This window comes from Pimephales promelas, chromosome 16 (assembly GCF_988280905.1).
Source record: "Pimephales promelas chromosome 16, fPimPro1.hap1.1, whole genome shotgun sequence".
Lineage (NCBI taxonomy): Eukaryota > Metazoa > Chordata > Actinopteri > Cypriniformes > Leuciscidae > Pimephales > Pimephales promelas.
In genome coordinates this window covers 10,265,404-10,282,858 of record NC_142784.1, presented here as the reverse complement: position 1 = coordinate 10,282,858, position 17,455 = coordinate 10,265,404, and the positions used below count along the sequence as shown (strand labels likewise).

Here is a 17,455-nt window from a genome sequence, read left to right as displayed (position 1 = left end):
CAACCACAAGGAACCCTTCAGGTCGTCGCCTTTTGCTTTTTTCTCGTCAAATCACCAGACGACAACCAAAACAGAGTTCATTAATCTTTTCTTTATTTTAATCAAATCGAAAATGTCCGCAAACGCTTACAAAAGGAGTTTCTTCTGCAGCACTCGCACGTTTTCAATCTCTAAGCTAGTCGTGACATTATAAACGCTTATAAAACGAAACCGTCATGACTTTACAGTATGAACCTCTCTGGAAAGGCACTAAGGGAGTATTAGCGACTTAAGATATGAGCGGAAACCGAACAAGGTGCGCGACGCCCTCTAGTAGCAGCGCGGCACCTGCTAACATCCGCTTCGAGTCTGTGGGGCGTTTGAGAACTCGGAGGCTCGTTCAGCTGCTCATGTTGGGGAACATCTCCGTAAGGGTGGTCTGCTTCGCCCCCTTCTTCAAGCTAGCCGGGACCGCTGTTGAAGGAGAAGACGCGGGGCTCTTCCCAGGGGTCGCTCCCACTGTTCCAGACAGTCTCTTTTCAGTTTTCCCCTCGTCCCTGTTCCTCGCGGTCGACCGCGGCGCACTAATGTTCTTTGACGTACTCTCCTCGTCTGGGTTTGTACTTGTGGAAGCTGTAGTGCTTTTTTGCCGGAGCTGATAGCCGTCGGCTGAACCCTTCCTGCGGTCCACGGCGATCTGACGGTTCAGGTCTCTCTGAAGTTGCATCGCCAATCTCCGGTCCTCCTCTTCCTGGTGCCAGCGACTCCGTAAGGTCTCCTCGTGCAACGCCAACTCGGACAGAAAAGGGCTGTCGGCTGAGAAGGGAGATTCACAGCGCGGAGAAGGACACGGCCTCTTGGTGTGTAGATCCGCTTCACTGGGAAGCTGCACGTCTGAGCTCTTCCTTTTGGAAGAGCTGCTGTTAGGACTGTTTAAGACGGAAGTGTGTTCTGGGCAGCTGGGATTGAAGCTGGAGGTGGAGGGTTTCCCGTTATAGTCCGGCAAAGGCACAGCTTGTTTAACCCTGCACAACCCAGTGTCCTGCACTGAGGGTGCTGTGAGGGGTTTTGGAGGGCTCAGAATGTTCTCCTGAAAAAACATTTATACTCTTTAAAATTAAAGTTTTATCTTCTACTAAGCACATATTAAAGGGATAGTTCACTTTTAAATTAGGGGCATCCAAGATGTAGGTGTCTTTGCTTCCACAGTATTTTCAATTTTGATATTTTTAGGTCTAACCGTTCTTGTCTGTCAGTCATATAATGCAGGTCTATGGTCACCACCTCAAAGAGCATGTACAGAGAGCTGGGATAACGCTTCGGCGCGCTCTCACATCTTCAAACACAAGCACTTTCTTTCTCTCCCCCTTTCTCTCTCCTCCCACAGTCACGTCCAAGTGATCTGAGTGCGCGGGCGCTTCTGTCAGCACAAGCCCTGGCAAGCGCCGGAAAGCCCCAGAAGTGATCTTCCGTGCTTGTTAGTGTTAATTTCGTTAACGAAAACTAAACGAAAATATTTTCGTCAACGCACATTTTTCACCGAACGAAAACTAGACGAGACGAGACTAAAATCCCCACTAATAAACAATAACTGGGAGTAAATCAGAAATAATTTTCGTAGACTAATAAAGACGAGACGAAAATGCAGTTCGGTAAATAAAGACTGGGCTAAAATCTATGGACATTTTAGTTCACGAACAAAGACGAGACGAAAATTACATATTATTATATGATATGGTTTTGTTTAGTCAAATCCTGTCTCCTCCTCCGCCGCCTTCTCCTCGTCAGCTCTTCCGCCACACACCCACTTTCAAACCTGGAGCGGGCGGGCACAGTCAGAGTAGCCTACACAACATGGAGCAGACAGGAGCTGGATTCACGGTGAGGCGGCGGCGACAGGTTAAAAGTAAAACATGCTTTGCACGGGGCTCGGGAGAAAGAAGAGACGTGATATATGGACACATTTTGACAATGATAAACTAACTAATGATGGCTAACTTTCATAGCATTTAGTATCCAGGCTGGCTATGTTGCGTTAGCTTCTTAGCACGTAGCGACCGTAGCCACTTGTTGATAGAATTGTATGTGAAGTTAAATTTATGCTAAATTAGATATGTTATACTGGCCGGGCAACTATAGTTTCAGTTACATTTGATTAAAGCAGACAGACGCTTTAAAAAGATTAGTTAAAAAGATTTCATAGGTTCAAGCAAGCTATGCCTTGTTTCACCTTAAATACTGTACCTTTATATACCATGTGAACTAGCTGGCAGGAAAGCACTTTTGTTGTTTTAGTTGGAGTTTTTTTTTTTCTTCACAACATTGACCTCAAATCTATTTATTTTATTATTCTATGTGAACTAGCTTTAAACAGCCAGCACTTGTGTTAAGTTCATAATACACTTTTATATTATTTATTTGTTTCCTTTGTCATGTGTATTTTATTTGTTTTAATGCAAGCATTTGTGTTTGTGTCTTTGAACCTTAACAATGTTCAAAATAAATATGCAAATATTGTCAGAACATCTTCCATGTCTGCATGTGTTCCATAAATTGTGTTTTTTATCAAAAAGATGAGAGAAAATGTTGAATTGTGAAATAATTTTAGGAAATGTTAAATATTATCTGCTGACAAAAAAGTAAAAGGTTAAAATGATGTCCTGACTAAAACTAGACTAAAATGTTGACAGTTTTTTTTGACTAAAACTAAACGAATAAAATATATGTTTTCTTGGACTAAAATAAAGACTAAAATGCTCGACTTATAGTCGACTAAAACTAGACTAAATAAAAATGGGATGATGTCGACTAAATGTGATAAAAACTAACAAGCGATGCTGAAACTGGACTAAAACTGAAACTAAATTTAAAAATGGCTGGTAAAATTAACACTAGTGCATGACGTCACTCATTGTTTACACAGAGATTTCAGAAGTGTTACCTTTCACTGTGAAGATCTAAACATATTTAGATATACAGGAAATTGCAATGGAAGATGATTTCGATATATCAACAGACAACATTGATTTTTTCCGCAACCGCACGAAGCTTGCGCAGACCGAAGCGCCCTCAGATCACTTGGACATGGCTGTGATTACAAGAGGTAAAAACGATATAAATACTGTTCGTTTTCTCACACAAACCTTTTGTTTCGTGTCTTAGGCCATTAGTGTGTACTTACATTTACGAGTCATTAAATCATGTTTAATCTGGACTTCTCTGTGCATGCTCTTTGAGGTGGTGACCATAGACCTCCATTATATGACTGACAGACAAGCGTTTTGACCTAAAAATATCAAAATTGAAAATACTGTGGAAACAAAGACACCTACATCTTGGATGCCCTTGAGGTAAGATAAAACATACCAAAAATTAATTTCAAAGTGAACTATCCCTTTAACTTTGCACATGCACTAATACTACAAATGGTTTGGATCAAGTTTTTTTGACAGCTAGGGATGAGGAATCTGAATCTGGAAAATGTGGTGCATATCTAGTGACACACATCAATAATATTACATAATATTTTGGTTTTAATTAAATGCGGTTCCTTTGAACGTTCTTTTCATCAAATATTAGCGGTTTTCAACATTGGTAATAATAGTAAATGTTTCTGGAGCATCAAACCAGCATATTAGAATGATTTCGGAAGGATCATGTGATACTGAAGACTGGAGTAATGATGCTGAACATTCAGCTTTGCTATCACAGGAAAAATGTATATTTTAAAACATTAAAATAGAAAACAGGCTTTAAGTAAAATGTTAGCGTTCTCTTCACTAAAATTGAGTATAAATGCAACTGATACACGTTGCATGCATGATCTCAAAGACCTCCTTTCCTTTATGAGGGAAGACAATCGAAGCATCTTTAAAATCACCTTATTAGCCATAAGAGAGGAGTCTGGGCTGCTGTCAGAACTGCTCGGCGGTTTATGAGGCACTGGACGCAAAAACCTGAGACATAAGAGAATGGAGTGCATTAGAAAAAGCCTCTTTCTTTGTGGTCTTTAACCAGGCCTGAAAAGACCAGAATTATTACTGATGTTACTCACTTTTCAATGTCCCCCTTTGGTTTTGTTTTCTTGGCTGGCGTAGCATCAATAGGTTTGACGATCCACGGTGATTCAGAGATTGGTCCTGAATTCTGCAAAAACAGCATTACATCATCCCCGATTGCGGCGATTACTTCTTAAAAGAAAGAACTGATTCTGAACTGGCTAAAATGAGTCATCAGGAATCCCAGTCTTGCTTTCAACTAAAACTATGTAGGTATGCAACAAATTTGCATAATGCCTGCCTGTGAACTATGTCTCCTTTCACCATCAAACATGGTGTAGTTGAGGCCTTGAGGAATTGTGTTGCTGAAATGACAAGACCCTATTTTCTGAAAGCAAATCTACTTTGGAGCACTTCGTGGACGTGGACTCAGATTGATGCGGTAAAACTAGTGCTGTGCGGCATACCGTACATCATTGAATAAAGATGAACACTGCATGTTTCTAAGTCAAAACGCAGGGTGGGTGTTTTTATTCACCCTGCATGCCATAAAGTGTGAAAGATACATCAACAAACTTAATTTGGTCAATTTAATAACATGTCTCTTCATTCTCCCAGTGTTAAATTGGTGTAACAACTAGAGCCAGACTGATATACCGGCAGGCCGATATTATCGGCCGATATTGGGCATTTTCCAAATCGGGATCGGCAGTTATAATGGCCGATAAATGAATATTTCAAAAATAAAACAAAAACGGACGAAATACGCTTGAACCATGTCATGAGTGTTGGAGTTGTATAGTTTGTCCACCAGAGGGCACTCTACACCGTCCCTGTTGGCAACACTCGTCTAGTTGGTCACGATACATACATTGCTTGAATAACAATTAAAAGAACATCCCCATCAGTTCTCTTAGTCACAAATTTTGTCCAGTTTTGCTGCTCTTAAATAAGCTGAGAGTGAAGCGGAATTAGCTAGTAATAATTGCGTTACGTTGTTACAGTGTAGTTGACTGACTGTCCTTTCAACTTTTGACAATGTGACTGAAGTATTTCTTTAATAGCGTGTGACAGTTATAACAATGAGACGTATCATCTCTCCTAGGCCTGAAAATGTATGTTTTACAATTTGCAGTATCACGTAATCCATTGCTAAAGTATGGCTAACCACAAAGCTAGCCAATGCCACTATCATCAGTCTGTTCTGTTGTGACAATAAAAGAAACAAGTTTCTTTTTAAAATGCATTATCATATTATTTTATTTAAAACTCATAAATAACTACAAATAACTAATGTTAGGGAAATCTGTTAATGTTTTGTTGCGCGATTCTGAAAAAAAAATAAAAAATAAAATATCGGCCGATATATTGGCATATCGGATTTTAAAACCAAAAAAATGCTTGTATCGGTATCGGCCTTCAAAATCCTTTATCAGTCGGTCTAGTAACAACTCTTTAATCTTAGGATGCTTCTTATTTAGTTCTGTTTAATTGCACTAGAGTTTTTTTTTTTTTTTCTTGGTGCAGTTCGTTTGGGTTCGTCAATTTGACCCCAGTAATTTAAACCTTCACAATATGATTTTTTTTTTTTTTTTTTACAAAGGTTTGTCTCAGGTAATTTATGTCTTTTTTTGACTACTTAAAGGGTTAGTTCACCCAAAAATGAAAATTAAGTCATTAATTACTCCCCCCCATGCTGTACCAACCCCGTAAGACCTTCGTTCATCTTCGGAACACAAATAAAGATATTTTTGATTGAATCTGAGAGCTGGATCAGTCCTACATAGACTGCCTAAGGGACTGGCTCTTGACGGCCCATAAAGTCATTAAAGAAAAGGTTTAAATATTCCATGTGCCTACAGCGGCTCAATTATAAGTTTATCAAGCGACGAGACTACTTTTTGTGCGAAAAAAACATAAATAACGACTTTATTCGACTATTCCATTACTTCCTTATGGGCGCATGCGCGAGAACTGAGACGAGGACGTTCTCCTTCGACTACTTCTTGTTACCGGCTGCTCACTGCTTAGGAGTTTTACCGCCACCTACCGTATAAGATGATGATCGATATATAAGGCGCTCCGGATAAGGAACACTGTCGTTTTTTTTGAAGATTAAAGGCTTTTAAGTGCACCTTATAGTGCGGAAAATACGCAAATTGAAAAGCGTATGTACAGCGCGCATCTTCCTCTGCTTGTAAACAGAAAGTTTTGCGCTTCCAGCTATATCAGCACATCATCTTATACGGTAGGGGGCGGTAATACTCCTAAACGGTGAGCAGCCGGTAACAAGTCGAAGGAGAAGAACGTCCTCGTCTCAGTTCTCGCGCATGCGCCCATAAGGAAGTAATAGAATAGTGGAATAAAGTCGTTATTTATGTTTTTTTCGCACAAAAAGTAGTCTCGTCGCTTGATAAACTTATAATTGAGCCGCTGTAGGCACATGGAATATTTAAACCTTTTCTTTAATGACTTTATGGGCCGTCAAGAGCCAGTCCCTTAGGCAGTCTATGTAGGACTGATCCAGCTCTCAGATTCAATCAAAAATATCTTTATTTGTGTTCCGAAGATGAACGAAGGTCTTACGGGGTTAGTACAGCATGGGGGTGAGTAATTAATGACTTCATTTTCATTTTTGGGTGAACTAACCCTTTAAGTAACCTTTTAAGTTGACGGAAAATGTGTACGAGACATTGTAAACATAAAATTAACCTTCTGATATTTTTTCAGAGTTGTCCCCACTAAATTAGGAAAAGTCATTAAAGGATTAGTTCACCTCAAAAAGTAAAATTTCCTCATAATTTACTCACCCCAATGCCATCCAAGATGTTCATGTCTTTCTTTCTTCAGTGGAAAAGAAATCAAGTTTTTTTGAGGAAAACATTTCAGGATTTTTCTCCACACAATGGACTTCAACGGTAACCAAATTGTTGCAAGTCCAAATCAATGCAGTTTCAATCCCAGCTGAGGGTCAAAAAAAAAAAAGTATATACTTTTTAACCACAATTTTTCATCTTGTGCTGGTCTGTGAAGCGCCAGGCATTACATCATCGTGTTGGAAAGGTCATCATCGAGTTGAAAGTACCGCCATTTTGAGGTGAACTAATCCTAATCAACTAATTTTCATTTGAGATTGACAAATGCAGTCAATCCTTAAATGCGTGAAAACATTAGGGACACAGAATGAGATTATTTACAGTCCTCCTGTTATGCTCAGACAGTCAAAATGTCTGCAGTCAGACTGTATTGTTGTTTTGACATGTCACTTTTATGTGCATGTCATTGACCGCGTCTCCCGACCTCTGATGTGTGACCTCACCAGCTCTTGGCTGAGCAGTCTGGCCAGTTTCTCATCGTTCTCCAGCTGTTGCTCTTCATGTCTCCTCCTCTCCTCCGCCATTCGCTCCTCCTCCTCGGCCAGGAGGCGCTGGATGTACTCCTCACTGGCTCTCCGCTCGGCTTCCTCCAGAGCTCGCTTCTCCTCCACGAGCTGTTCAAAACAAGAGACCAGATGAAGACAGCCAGCCAGCCTTCACAACAACAAAACATCAATAACAAATTCTGATTTTACAATGTGCATACTAGGGATGTATTGGAAATACTAGGCATTTAGCTCCATTTTTTACCTTATATTTTACAAAGGCCAAGTTTCAATTGCAGTCATGTTAATCATTTTAAAAATGAAACTTAATATTATAATTGAAACAGTGTATTTCTATACATCAGAAGTAGTTCTATATACATGTAATTTCTATATATCAGAAGTAGTTAGTGGCATATTCAGTATGGGGGGGGGGCGGGGTGTTAGACTAGTCGATTGCAAAATGTATGTGATTGTTTTTTAAGTTGTTATAGTAATGAATAAATTAGAGGTCGACCGATTCATCGGTTTTGCTGCTATGTCGGTACCGATAGTTGATTGGTGGAACTATAGTTATCGGCAAAAAAAAAAATCCACACTGATAGTTTTTCAGGGTTGCGTCCATTGCTGGAGTGCGTGCGCGGTCATTGCACAGGACGAGAGCGCTCAGAAGAGAGTGCTGGCATTATACAGAGCGAGAGCGGCCTCTAGAGGACACATAACAAACTATCAGCGCTGACACTTCAGATGTGCATTTAAAACACACAGCATAACGGTATGAATACAGAACACTAGGGCTGGGTATTGACACAAATTTCACAATTCGATTCAATTTCGATTTGATATTGATTCCGATTCAATATTGATTATTTTGGATATAAGTTACAATAAATGGCAAATTTTCTCAAGGAAATCAAATCTCTTTACTAATGATGTAAACTATGGGAGTCTAGTTGTAGCCTACTAGGCTTCATTAGCCTGATATGAAGGTAATAATGAACTGTTTTGTAGCTATACAAACACTTAAATTACACTTTTATTTATTTTTATAATAAGAAGATCAATTGAAATATAAACATTTAAATGGTGGCTGTTATAAAAACTTGCCAGATTTATTCAAATATGCATTAAATATTGCAGAACATTAAGATAATGCATATAATATGGTGTGTACTGTATATATTTAGCAAAATCCTCCTCTCTAGAGTTATTTTTTCTAGCTGACTAACGAGTTTATGTAGGTTTTCTGAGGTAAATATGTAGGCCATGTTAAACAGATAAGACATTTGACATTATCAGGACTTCCAAATATTCCCCATTGCATTATTATACATTAAATTCAACATTATATATAGGTTTTATGTAGTAATGACACTCAAATTTTGTAAACTTAAATTTGTTCTCACACAGTAATACAAAAATGCACATTGTCACTATCTACGATACATATTGCTGCATTTTTTTATTGTAAACGATATATTGGCACACCCCTAATAATACATCTTAAATGTAGTTATGTGTATTAACAACTAAATATTACTGTATGTGCATGGGGGAAAAAAACTGTTTCAAAAATTCCATTGCAGAAATCCAACAGCACTGAGCAGGACTTGACAGGACCAGTGTTGGGTAAGTTACTCTAAAAAAGTAATTAATTACTAGTTACTAATTACCTCTTTAACAGTGTAATTAGATTACTGTACTAATTACTCTCTCTAAAAAGTATTTAATTACTTTTAATTACTTTCAAAATCCCATATCAATCTCAACCAGCTGAATAATTTAAGGATAGACATGGATCTGTTTTAATTCTTTCAAATAAATACTATAAAATTGCATGAATTATCTTTAAACTGACCAAGGTGGAGAAGGTTACATTATAAAAACATACTTTTTAACATCAGACAATACATTTTGATGTTGAACCCACTGTTGTTTTATGTCTGATCTCATGACATTTCACACTTTTTTTATACATATTTTACAAGAAGACTAATTCATACGAATTTGTACGAGTGCCGTCGTACGATTTAGACAAATTGTAAAATGCATATGAATTGCTGTGAGATCGGATTGATCTATACACAGTATTTACCTCAATTACATCAGAAGTAACTGTAATTAAATTACAGATAAATGAAGAGTAATCCCTTACTTTACATTTTCAAGGGAAAAGTAATTAAATTACAGTAACTAATTACTTAGTAATTAGTTACACCCAACACTGGACAGGACACACAAACAAACACCATTGTGTTGTTGGCAGAACAACAATGTAAGCATAGGATTGCAGTCGTGAATCTCTCACCTTGCTGATCTGGTCCTCGTACTCTTTCCTCAGCTCTCCTGGCTGACACACTCGAGGTCTTGAAATCAGCACTGAGGAGGGGGGATAAGAAAGCGATTAATCAATGAATTATGCATTAACATGAAACAGTTATGCATCACATACGGCTTCAGCATACCAGAATCATCACAATCATCGATTCCCTGCACTCTCCGCTCGCACTGAGCGGGGAAAGCGTCCTGTATGCGTCTCCACAGCTCAATGTTGACCAAGGTCTTGTTCCGGCCGTTGAGTCGTGCCCAAGTGGACACACGCTTTCGGCAAAGCGGACAGCACATGTTGGACTTGTCCACGGTTTCCAGAAAGCATGGTTTGCAGAACGTGTGCGTGCAGGGCAGAGTAACCGGCTCCAGGAATATGTCCAGACAGATCGGACAGAGGCAGTCCGAGCGCTCAAGACCCCCGGAGCTTTCCTCGACCGGACCCGTGTCCACTTCAGACACAGGCGGCATTCTGCGGCCGGCCTCGCTGTGTCGGTCAATGATGCTCCTCTCTCTCTCTCTCTCTCTCTCTCTCAGCTTCTACAGCAGCATATGACAGTCAGCTGAAAGACAGAAACAACATGAAAACACTGTATTACCCTCTAAATTAGATCCAGGATTTCAAACACCAAAGCACAGCTGCAGGTTTTGTACTGAGAAACTCTGTAAAACTATATGTTGTTGTTTTCATGGGTTTCTAAAGGTTGAGACCCCCTGCATTGGATAACACTGAATCTTATGTAAATAAATATCTACATGAGGTCGTTATTCATATCAACTATCAATTATTCAGTAAGCAATCCGCAAACCTGTACTTTAAAGTGTTACTAGCCTGTATGATGTAGTTAAACAGTTAGCTAACGTTATGTGTTCTTCCTCAGCAACAGATTAACCAGTGGGGATTTCACCACAAGACATCCGAAACAAAAGGGCTTAGTTTAAAAACTATTGTCAATAAAACATATATGCAGAGCACGTCCAAATGAAATGTAGATTATTGTAACTTACACAAGTTCTTATGCTAACCCGCATCTGATTGCTAGCAACTTTTTTAGCAGTGTGAGTGATTGTTGTGAGGACCAAATAAACGTAAAGTTAAACATTTGATTGTTTAAAGTACGTGACGTCTCTGTCGTAATATGGTTTATTAAAATGAACGTCAAAGAATAATAAAAAATATTATAATTCAGTGAATACACACTTACTTACTTGTTTGCTTAGTTGCTTACTTACTGACTAGGCCCCAAAATCCCGGGAAAATTTGCGCCCGCCTCCTCGCGCATGGGAAGCGTCAGTGTCAGAGCAAAATTCCAGAATAAAAGTCCTTCGGTTTTATTGTGGACTTCCGGCCGGGGACCCCCAAGCTTATGGCAGACTGGCAGAGTCTATGCCCAAAGCGGTTCAAGTTCACACAACAGTGTGAAAATGTAAAAACAAATAAATACAAAAAATAGATTAAACTAACTAAATATACGTAATACAATAAATACAACTTTGATTCAAATAAGTGAATCGAATAAAATAGATAATTAATACATCTGTACAGCACAGTAACATAAAGCAAAGGAGAAACGAAATACTTTCGAAAAACTATTTTACGCATATTCATTCATAATATTCCATCGCACAACAGCAGGTCATATTTGATGGCATATAAAAAACTAAAAACTTGTTCTAGTTAGTTTGGTAACAGGTGGTTTGTAGCAACTATTAAAAATAATAGACAACTATAAGGACATAATCACCAATGTGTCTAAAGAAATGGTTCTTATTCTGATCTTATAGTGTTGATCCCGTGACCAGCAGACTGCTGCTTAATGAGCAAAATGTCTATTTTTCCGGTGTCCCCCAGCTCCTCGTTTGAGCAAAAGATACGCTAAAACAACGTATTACATCGACGCTATTACAGAATAGCTCGACACGGGTATCTCTCCACTGGAGCGTGTTAACGCAAACGTGTAAGTTTCACGTTTGAGGGGGTTAAACTGTGACATCTACACGTTTTCAAAAGTGGACCATATAGGCTGCTTAATTCAATAAAAACGTGACATTTAGACGTTTTGTTTTGGCGTGGATCGAGGCAAATTAATTATTTTCACCTTGAAAATAATAAATGTTTTTTTGCATTTTAAACAAGACCATTGCTCAGTGATCGTCAATAAAACAAAATCCCATTTTTCTCGGTTTAATGAAAACCAATATGGTAAGTTTAAGTTTAAGTGCAAGTTTCACGTTTGAGGGAGTGAAACCGTGACATACACATTTTCATATTAAAATTTGAAATAATTGGCAGCTTAAAAGGTTCACACAATATGCTAAAAGTACTTCACTGTTCACGGTAAAGTACGTTTGCGTGTGTCAAATGGTCTATCATGTCATAAAATCTCACTTTAATAAACATCTAATGTGTGTGTGTGTGTGTGTGTGTGTGTGTGTGTGTGTTTTGTTGTAGCATGTAGGCCTAAACACCAGTTTAATAGTAGGTCCATTGCCTAAAAAAGTATTCACTTCTATTTTTTTTTTTTTTTTTACTATTCATTCACTTCTTATGGATTTATTTTAGGTTCACAAGACCCCGTGAAATGAAGCAGTTTTCTTTCCTCGACTGACTTTTTTAATTTTTTTATTTGGTAGGACGTTTGGGTATTTAGATTTGGCTCCCCTTTTTAATGTCCCGTGTTTAGTCTATAGGTATGATAATTTGCTTCTGTTTTTCCTCAATAAATTTTTTGGGGTGAAGTTTTATTACACTTTTTAATATATTTCTTATACATGAAAATGTCTATGCATACATTTTTTTAAATTAAAAAAAAACAATAAATGTATCCATTTGTTTTTCTTTTATTATAAAATAAATTTAATAATCTACAATATCCATATATATATATATATATATATATATATATATAGAGAGAGAGAGAGAGAGAGAGAGAGAGAGAGAGAGAGAGAGAGAGAGAGAGAGAGAGAGCCTAAATCCCCAGATAAACTTTGACAGAAAGTATAAAAGCGGAGCTGTCTGAAATATACATCCAATTCAATGAAAATAATAATAATAATAATAACCCCATTAATAACAATAAGAATGCGATTTAAAAATAATAACACTTAAACAACATGCCAATCTGAGGCTTATCTGCCCATCTTACCCCAAGGGTATTATTTGATCTTCTCACTTCAAAATAAAAACTACTACATCATTAAATTAAAAACTATTACATGTTCTGAAAACATTTCTGTGTCCACATCTTAACAAATAGACGCACAAATCATCTTACCCTATATATAATACACACACATTCAGTATATTATTTTCAACATGATGCAAGACACATTTGATCCTTGCATATTTTATTTAGGACAGCATTAAAAGTAGTTGCCTATTGAAAATGAATAGGCAACAGTTTACGAACACCTATTCACTGCAGAGCCCGTGTGTCATATATCAGACGGTCGGGGTGGAGGTTTGTCCTCGTGTTCAGGGGACGGACTGGAGGAAGAGGAGAGACTGTTTGTAGGACTCTGTATTCTTCGTCGCAGCTCGAACGTTTGCCTCTCCATCTCCTCCAGGACAGTTTTACTCAAAGACTGAAGGAGGACAGGAGAGTCAAGGCTTAAGAACACAGAGAAAAACAGCCGTCCCACACTTAAAAGTGGAATCAGCATTGAAAAAATGTCAATATGATGTCATAAGTCGTCGATATAAGAGTCACCTGGTTCTCAGCCAGTGCCTCTTTGGCCATGTAATGCTCTCTTTTGATCTTAATTTCCACTTCCTCTGGGATATCTGGCACCATCCAGTCAATAATCCGTCCAATCATAAGTACAACATGCTGAAAACACAACATCATCTGTATCTCATTAAAATGGAAGCTTGTTTACGTCACAAAATAAAACATAAAAAAGGAAATTGTGACTTTTATCTCACAACTCTGTCTGTTTTTTTGTTTTTAAAAAAAAAAAAATCGTGTGATATAAAGTCGCAATTGTGGGTTACAAAGTCAGAAAAAGCAGAATTGTGAGATATAAACTCCGTCGTACGTTTAAACGTTTTCAATTGTCACCCATATCCGACTCATGTGTTTACACTTTGAAAATGTCCTTTTTCACAATTGCCTTTTTAAAAATTTGTATTGAGTGGCAGAAACATGTGCAAATGTATGTGCAAAGTTTACAAAATTGTGTTTGGTCAAAATAGTGCTAGACTGTGCACCTCGAATATAATGACGAAACTCAGTCGTATGGCCAGCAGATGAAAGTAATCTTGTGTGTGTCGTCCTGTCTCATCCCTGAGGCCTCGATATCTACACACACACACACAAAAGTTTCTTGATTAACACTTATAATGGCTTCTATACTAAAATATTAATAGAATACCTGATTTAAATACTGCAAACCACCTAATAGAAATGATTTACAAGGTCATGGGCTCAGTAATACTGTCAGCAATCCTGCAAAAATGTAAACGAGCGGATTCTTATTCATGAGCTACATCCTAACCTTACAATGAACAGCATGAAAAGATATTCCCCGACGGACACAAAGAGCTTCTACTTTAATTATGTAATTTCTAAGTGGTTTTTTTTTAGAGCATGCAATTTTTTAGAGCATTTTTTAAGGCAATTTTTTATTTATTTATTTTATTTAAAATAAATGCTGTTCTATTAAACTTTCTATTTACCAAATAATATGAAGCAGCACAATTGTTTTAAACACTGACAATTAGAAAGTTTCTTGATCATTAAATTAGCATCTTAGAATGATTTCTGAAGGATCGTGTGACACTGAAGACTGGAGTAATGATGCAGAAAATTCTGCTTTGAATCACAGGGATAAAATTAAAATTTTGATCAAATAAATGCAGCCTTGGTGAGCATATACGATATCTAAGTGTATCCCAATCCAAACACAGCAATTGAACAGTAGCACTGAAAAAAAAAAAAAAAAACTTTTTTCATTTGTCAAATCAACTTATTATTAATTATTATTTATTAATTATTATATATTATTATTAATTTATGTGGTTCAGATAACACAATATTTTGAGTTTCTGATGATTAAATCAATCTCCTTCATTGTATTAACTCAATTTTTCCATTTCAATGAATTAAAAATTTTAAGGCAACCAGGTTACTTAATTTTTTTTAAGTTAAACCAACAATATATTTTTGACAGTTTGGTCTTCACCTGCAAGATGTTTGGCTTTGGGTGAGGTTCGGAGGGGCAACAGCGAGGGTGAAGTTGATGTATCCGCTCATGCTGCCCGCGGTGTAGCGGTAAAAGAGTCGCGGCAAGAAATCAGATGTGAAGCCAATCAGGAAAGCCTGGCAAAAGAACAGGACGTCAAACACGCCTAAACAGGAAACACAGTCTGCCTAATTAACATTATTTTGGACTGAGATTTTTGGACATCAAAAGCTGTAAATGAACTCACAATTCAGTGTTGATCGACTAACAATGATAGCGGAGTCAAGCATACATATTGGCGGACACACCCCAGACAGCAACAAAGTGTCGGCCCAGATCCGGCCCACATCTGGAACATGTGATACCACCCCGGCCCAAAAAAAGTATGATTTTTTGAAAAATGTAAAAATGAAGCCCCTAAATTTAACCATCATAGGCAGCTCATACGAAAATGTACGAATGAGATCGTAAGGTATTATACGAATTTTTGAGAATGGGGGTTAAAATGTACTATTCAAACTTAAATGGTTGCAATTCAAGATTATTGCTGAATTGAAAACACTTCAATAAAATTAAAGTATGAAAAAGTTATGGAAGTTTAAATTTACATTAAATCAAATATACTGTTCTATATATTTTTTTTTTAATTTTATATAAAATATATATTTTACAAAATATTTTTTGCTCTATAATTACTACAAAATCAAAGCCATATATCTAACCAAGTTATGTTCCAAATTTGAAATTAATATCACAAAAATTGAAGTTCCCATGAGATTTTGTTTAGATGTAGTACCAAAAATAGCCACCGGGCGCCATTGATTTCAATTGAATTTAGTTGTATACATCAATTCTGTTTTACCAATTCAAAATTTGGGACCTTGAGACACAGACCTTTCTGACAATATGTGTTTTGTCAAGATTAGAAAAGGTTTTGATCATAAATTTTGATGCCCAAAAGGGGTGGAGCCTGATAAAATAAGTACCGTTTCAATGGTAACGCAACGTTTAATTATAAAACTGTTTTCACAGGATGAATTCTGAGTCTATAAGCTTTCAAATGATACCTAATGTGATATAATAAAAAGGCGATAAAAAAGATATTATATTTTAGAGGATAATATATATGTTATAAGTTTTAGAGGACAATATTATACTATAATTTTTTTTATTGAAAAATACTAGATTATATGTATTTATTATAACTTTTAGCATAAAAACAGAAGTTTCAATGATTAAAAGTGGGTGCATCGACTTGTTATGATGCAGATTTTTTGAGGCGCACTCTTGTCATAAATTCATCAATTACTCTTCCTACATAATTTGCAACACAAAACAGGGGTAGAATATCTATTTAGAAGTCTAAGACCTTTCCAATGATATTTAATTTGTCATAATTATATTAGGATTTAATAGAAATATAGTGAAGTAAAGTTAGGCGTCCCGGTACCGGGACTGACAGTTAAGGGGTTAAACAAAATTTCAAAAAGATTTATGCTAATTGTCCATGTTCCTTTTGTTATGGCCTTTTTTCCCCTATCACATATTTTAGTAATCATCAAAAATTAGGTATGGAAAGCTTAAACCCTCAAAATTCATCCTTTGAAAAACGGTTTGAAATTAGACATTAAGTTACCATGGAAATGGCAAACAATTTAGCAGGCTCTATTTTTGTGATACATTTGTGGTTCAGTACAATTTCTTTACAGTAACCTGCAACTTTTTCATTTTTTCAAGAATTACAATCGTTTAATCTTAGATTTAAGATAATAAGGGAGGTTGACAATGTATACTGGCATTAGATGGATGAAACGACACCTTAATCACTGTGCTAGTGTTGTCACGGTACCAAAATTTCAGTATTCGGTACCGATACCAGTTAAAATTCACGGTTCTCGGTACCAATTTCGGTACCAAAGCTTAGTTTAAATTTACATATATTTAAGTGTTTATCACGGTTACAAGTATGGAAACTGTACATTTGTATTATAAACACTTTAGAAAAAGATTAGATAAAATGACCTAAAATAAACAATATTATACACTAACTAACACATTTTTAAAGTTGTTTGTAAAGTTTTAATCCATTATTTATTTAATGCACAATGAATTAAGTGAACAAACATTAACAATCAGGTGTTTGTAATAAATAACATTTTCAAACATTAATTAATGTTGTAAAAATATATTGTTCACTCAATGTGTTGATAACTAAGTAATGTTTATGAATGGTATCTTTGTAGCATTACCATAAAACATGTTTTATTTGACTTGACTGTCCTTTTATTAATCTAAAACTGCATTCATATTTAATTTTAAAAAGGCTTTTTAAACCTGCTGAGTTATAAAGGCAAGAATACGCCTAGAACTGGCACTGACATTAAATGACAATACTAATACCATAGTACTCTGGTGTCGGGTAGATACTACTGTGCTCATGTACTCGTAAAACTACCCCGAAAGCACTTTAGAGGCCGTTCACATGTCGCGCGTGTTTTTTCATTATATTTTTGCGCGTGCTTATTCTTTCCAAAGCGCTTGCTCTCACGCGGCGTCTGTCGTTGCTATGCAACGCCAACGAGTTTTTATTAGGAGCGCGCTTGAA

The 17,455-nt window shown here is 36.8% G+C and overlaps 2 protein-coding genes across 2 annotated transcripts in view; both read right to left on the bottom strand.

The window, feature by feature from the left end:
- Window positions 1-76: 76 nt before the first annotated feature.
- Window positions 77-11,056, bottom strand: rnf168 (ring finger protein 168). The gene is made up of 7 exons (XM_089120974.1): window positions 10,876-11,056; window positions 9,804-10,229; window positions 9,647-9,717; window positions 7,297-7,467; window positions 4,034-4,125; window positions 3,860-3,935; window positions 77-1,069 (listed from the first exon to the last, which is right to left on the bottom strand). Exons 2-7 carry the CDS (start codon window positions 10,135-10,137, stop codon window positions 380-382), a joined length of 1,434 nt encoding a protein of 477 aa, XP_088977100.1. The 5' UTR covers window positions 10,138-10,229; window positions 10,876-11,056; the 3' UTR covers window positions 77-379.
- A 1,511-nt stretch (window positions 11,057-12,567) lies between these two features.
- ano7 (anoctamin 7) overlaps window positions 12,568-17,455 on the bottom strand; it is a 36,837-nt gene continuing 31,949 nt past the window's right edge. The window contains exons 21-24 of the mRNA XM_039660047.2: window positions 14,851-14,987; window positions 13,877-13,967; window positions 13,377-13,496; window positions 12,568-13,251 (exon numbers count right to left, since the gene is read on the bottom strand). Of these exons, the coding sequence (XP_039515981.2) occupies window positions 13,102-13,251; window positions 13,377-13,496; window positions 13,877-13,967; window positions 14,851-14,987 (498 nt within the window). The 3' untranslated portion in view covers window positions 12,568-13,101. The remainder of the gene's footprint in view (window positions 13,252-13,376; window positions 13,497-13,876; window positions 13,968-14,850; window positions 14,988-17,455) is intronic.

Coding starts and splice junctions, on each gene's coding strand:
- rnf168 (XM_089120974.1), bottom strand. CDS start 10,137: ATGCCGCCTGTGTCTGAAGTGGACACGGGTCCGGTCGAGGAAAGCTCC. Junction 9,718..9,803: donor CGATGATTGTGATGATTCTG/GTATGCTGAAGC, acceptor CCCCCTCCTCAG/TGCTGATTTCAAGACCTCGA. Junction 1,070..3,859: donor CCTCTCTTATGGCTAATAAG/GTGATTTTAAAG, acceptor ATGTTTTTTCAG/GAGAACATTCTGAGCCCTCC.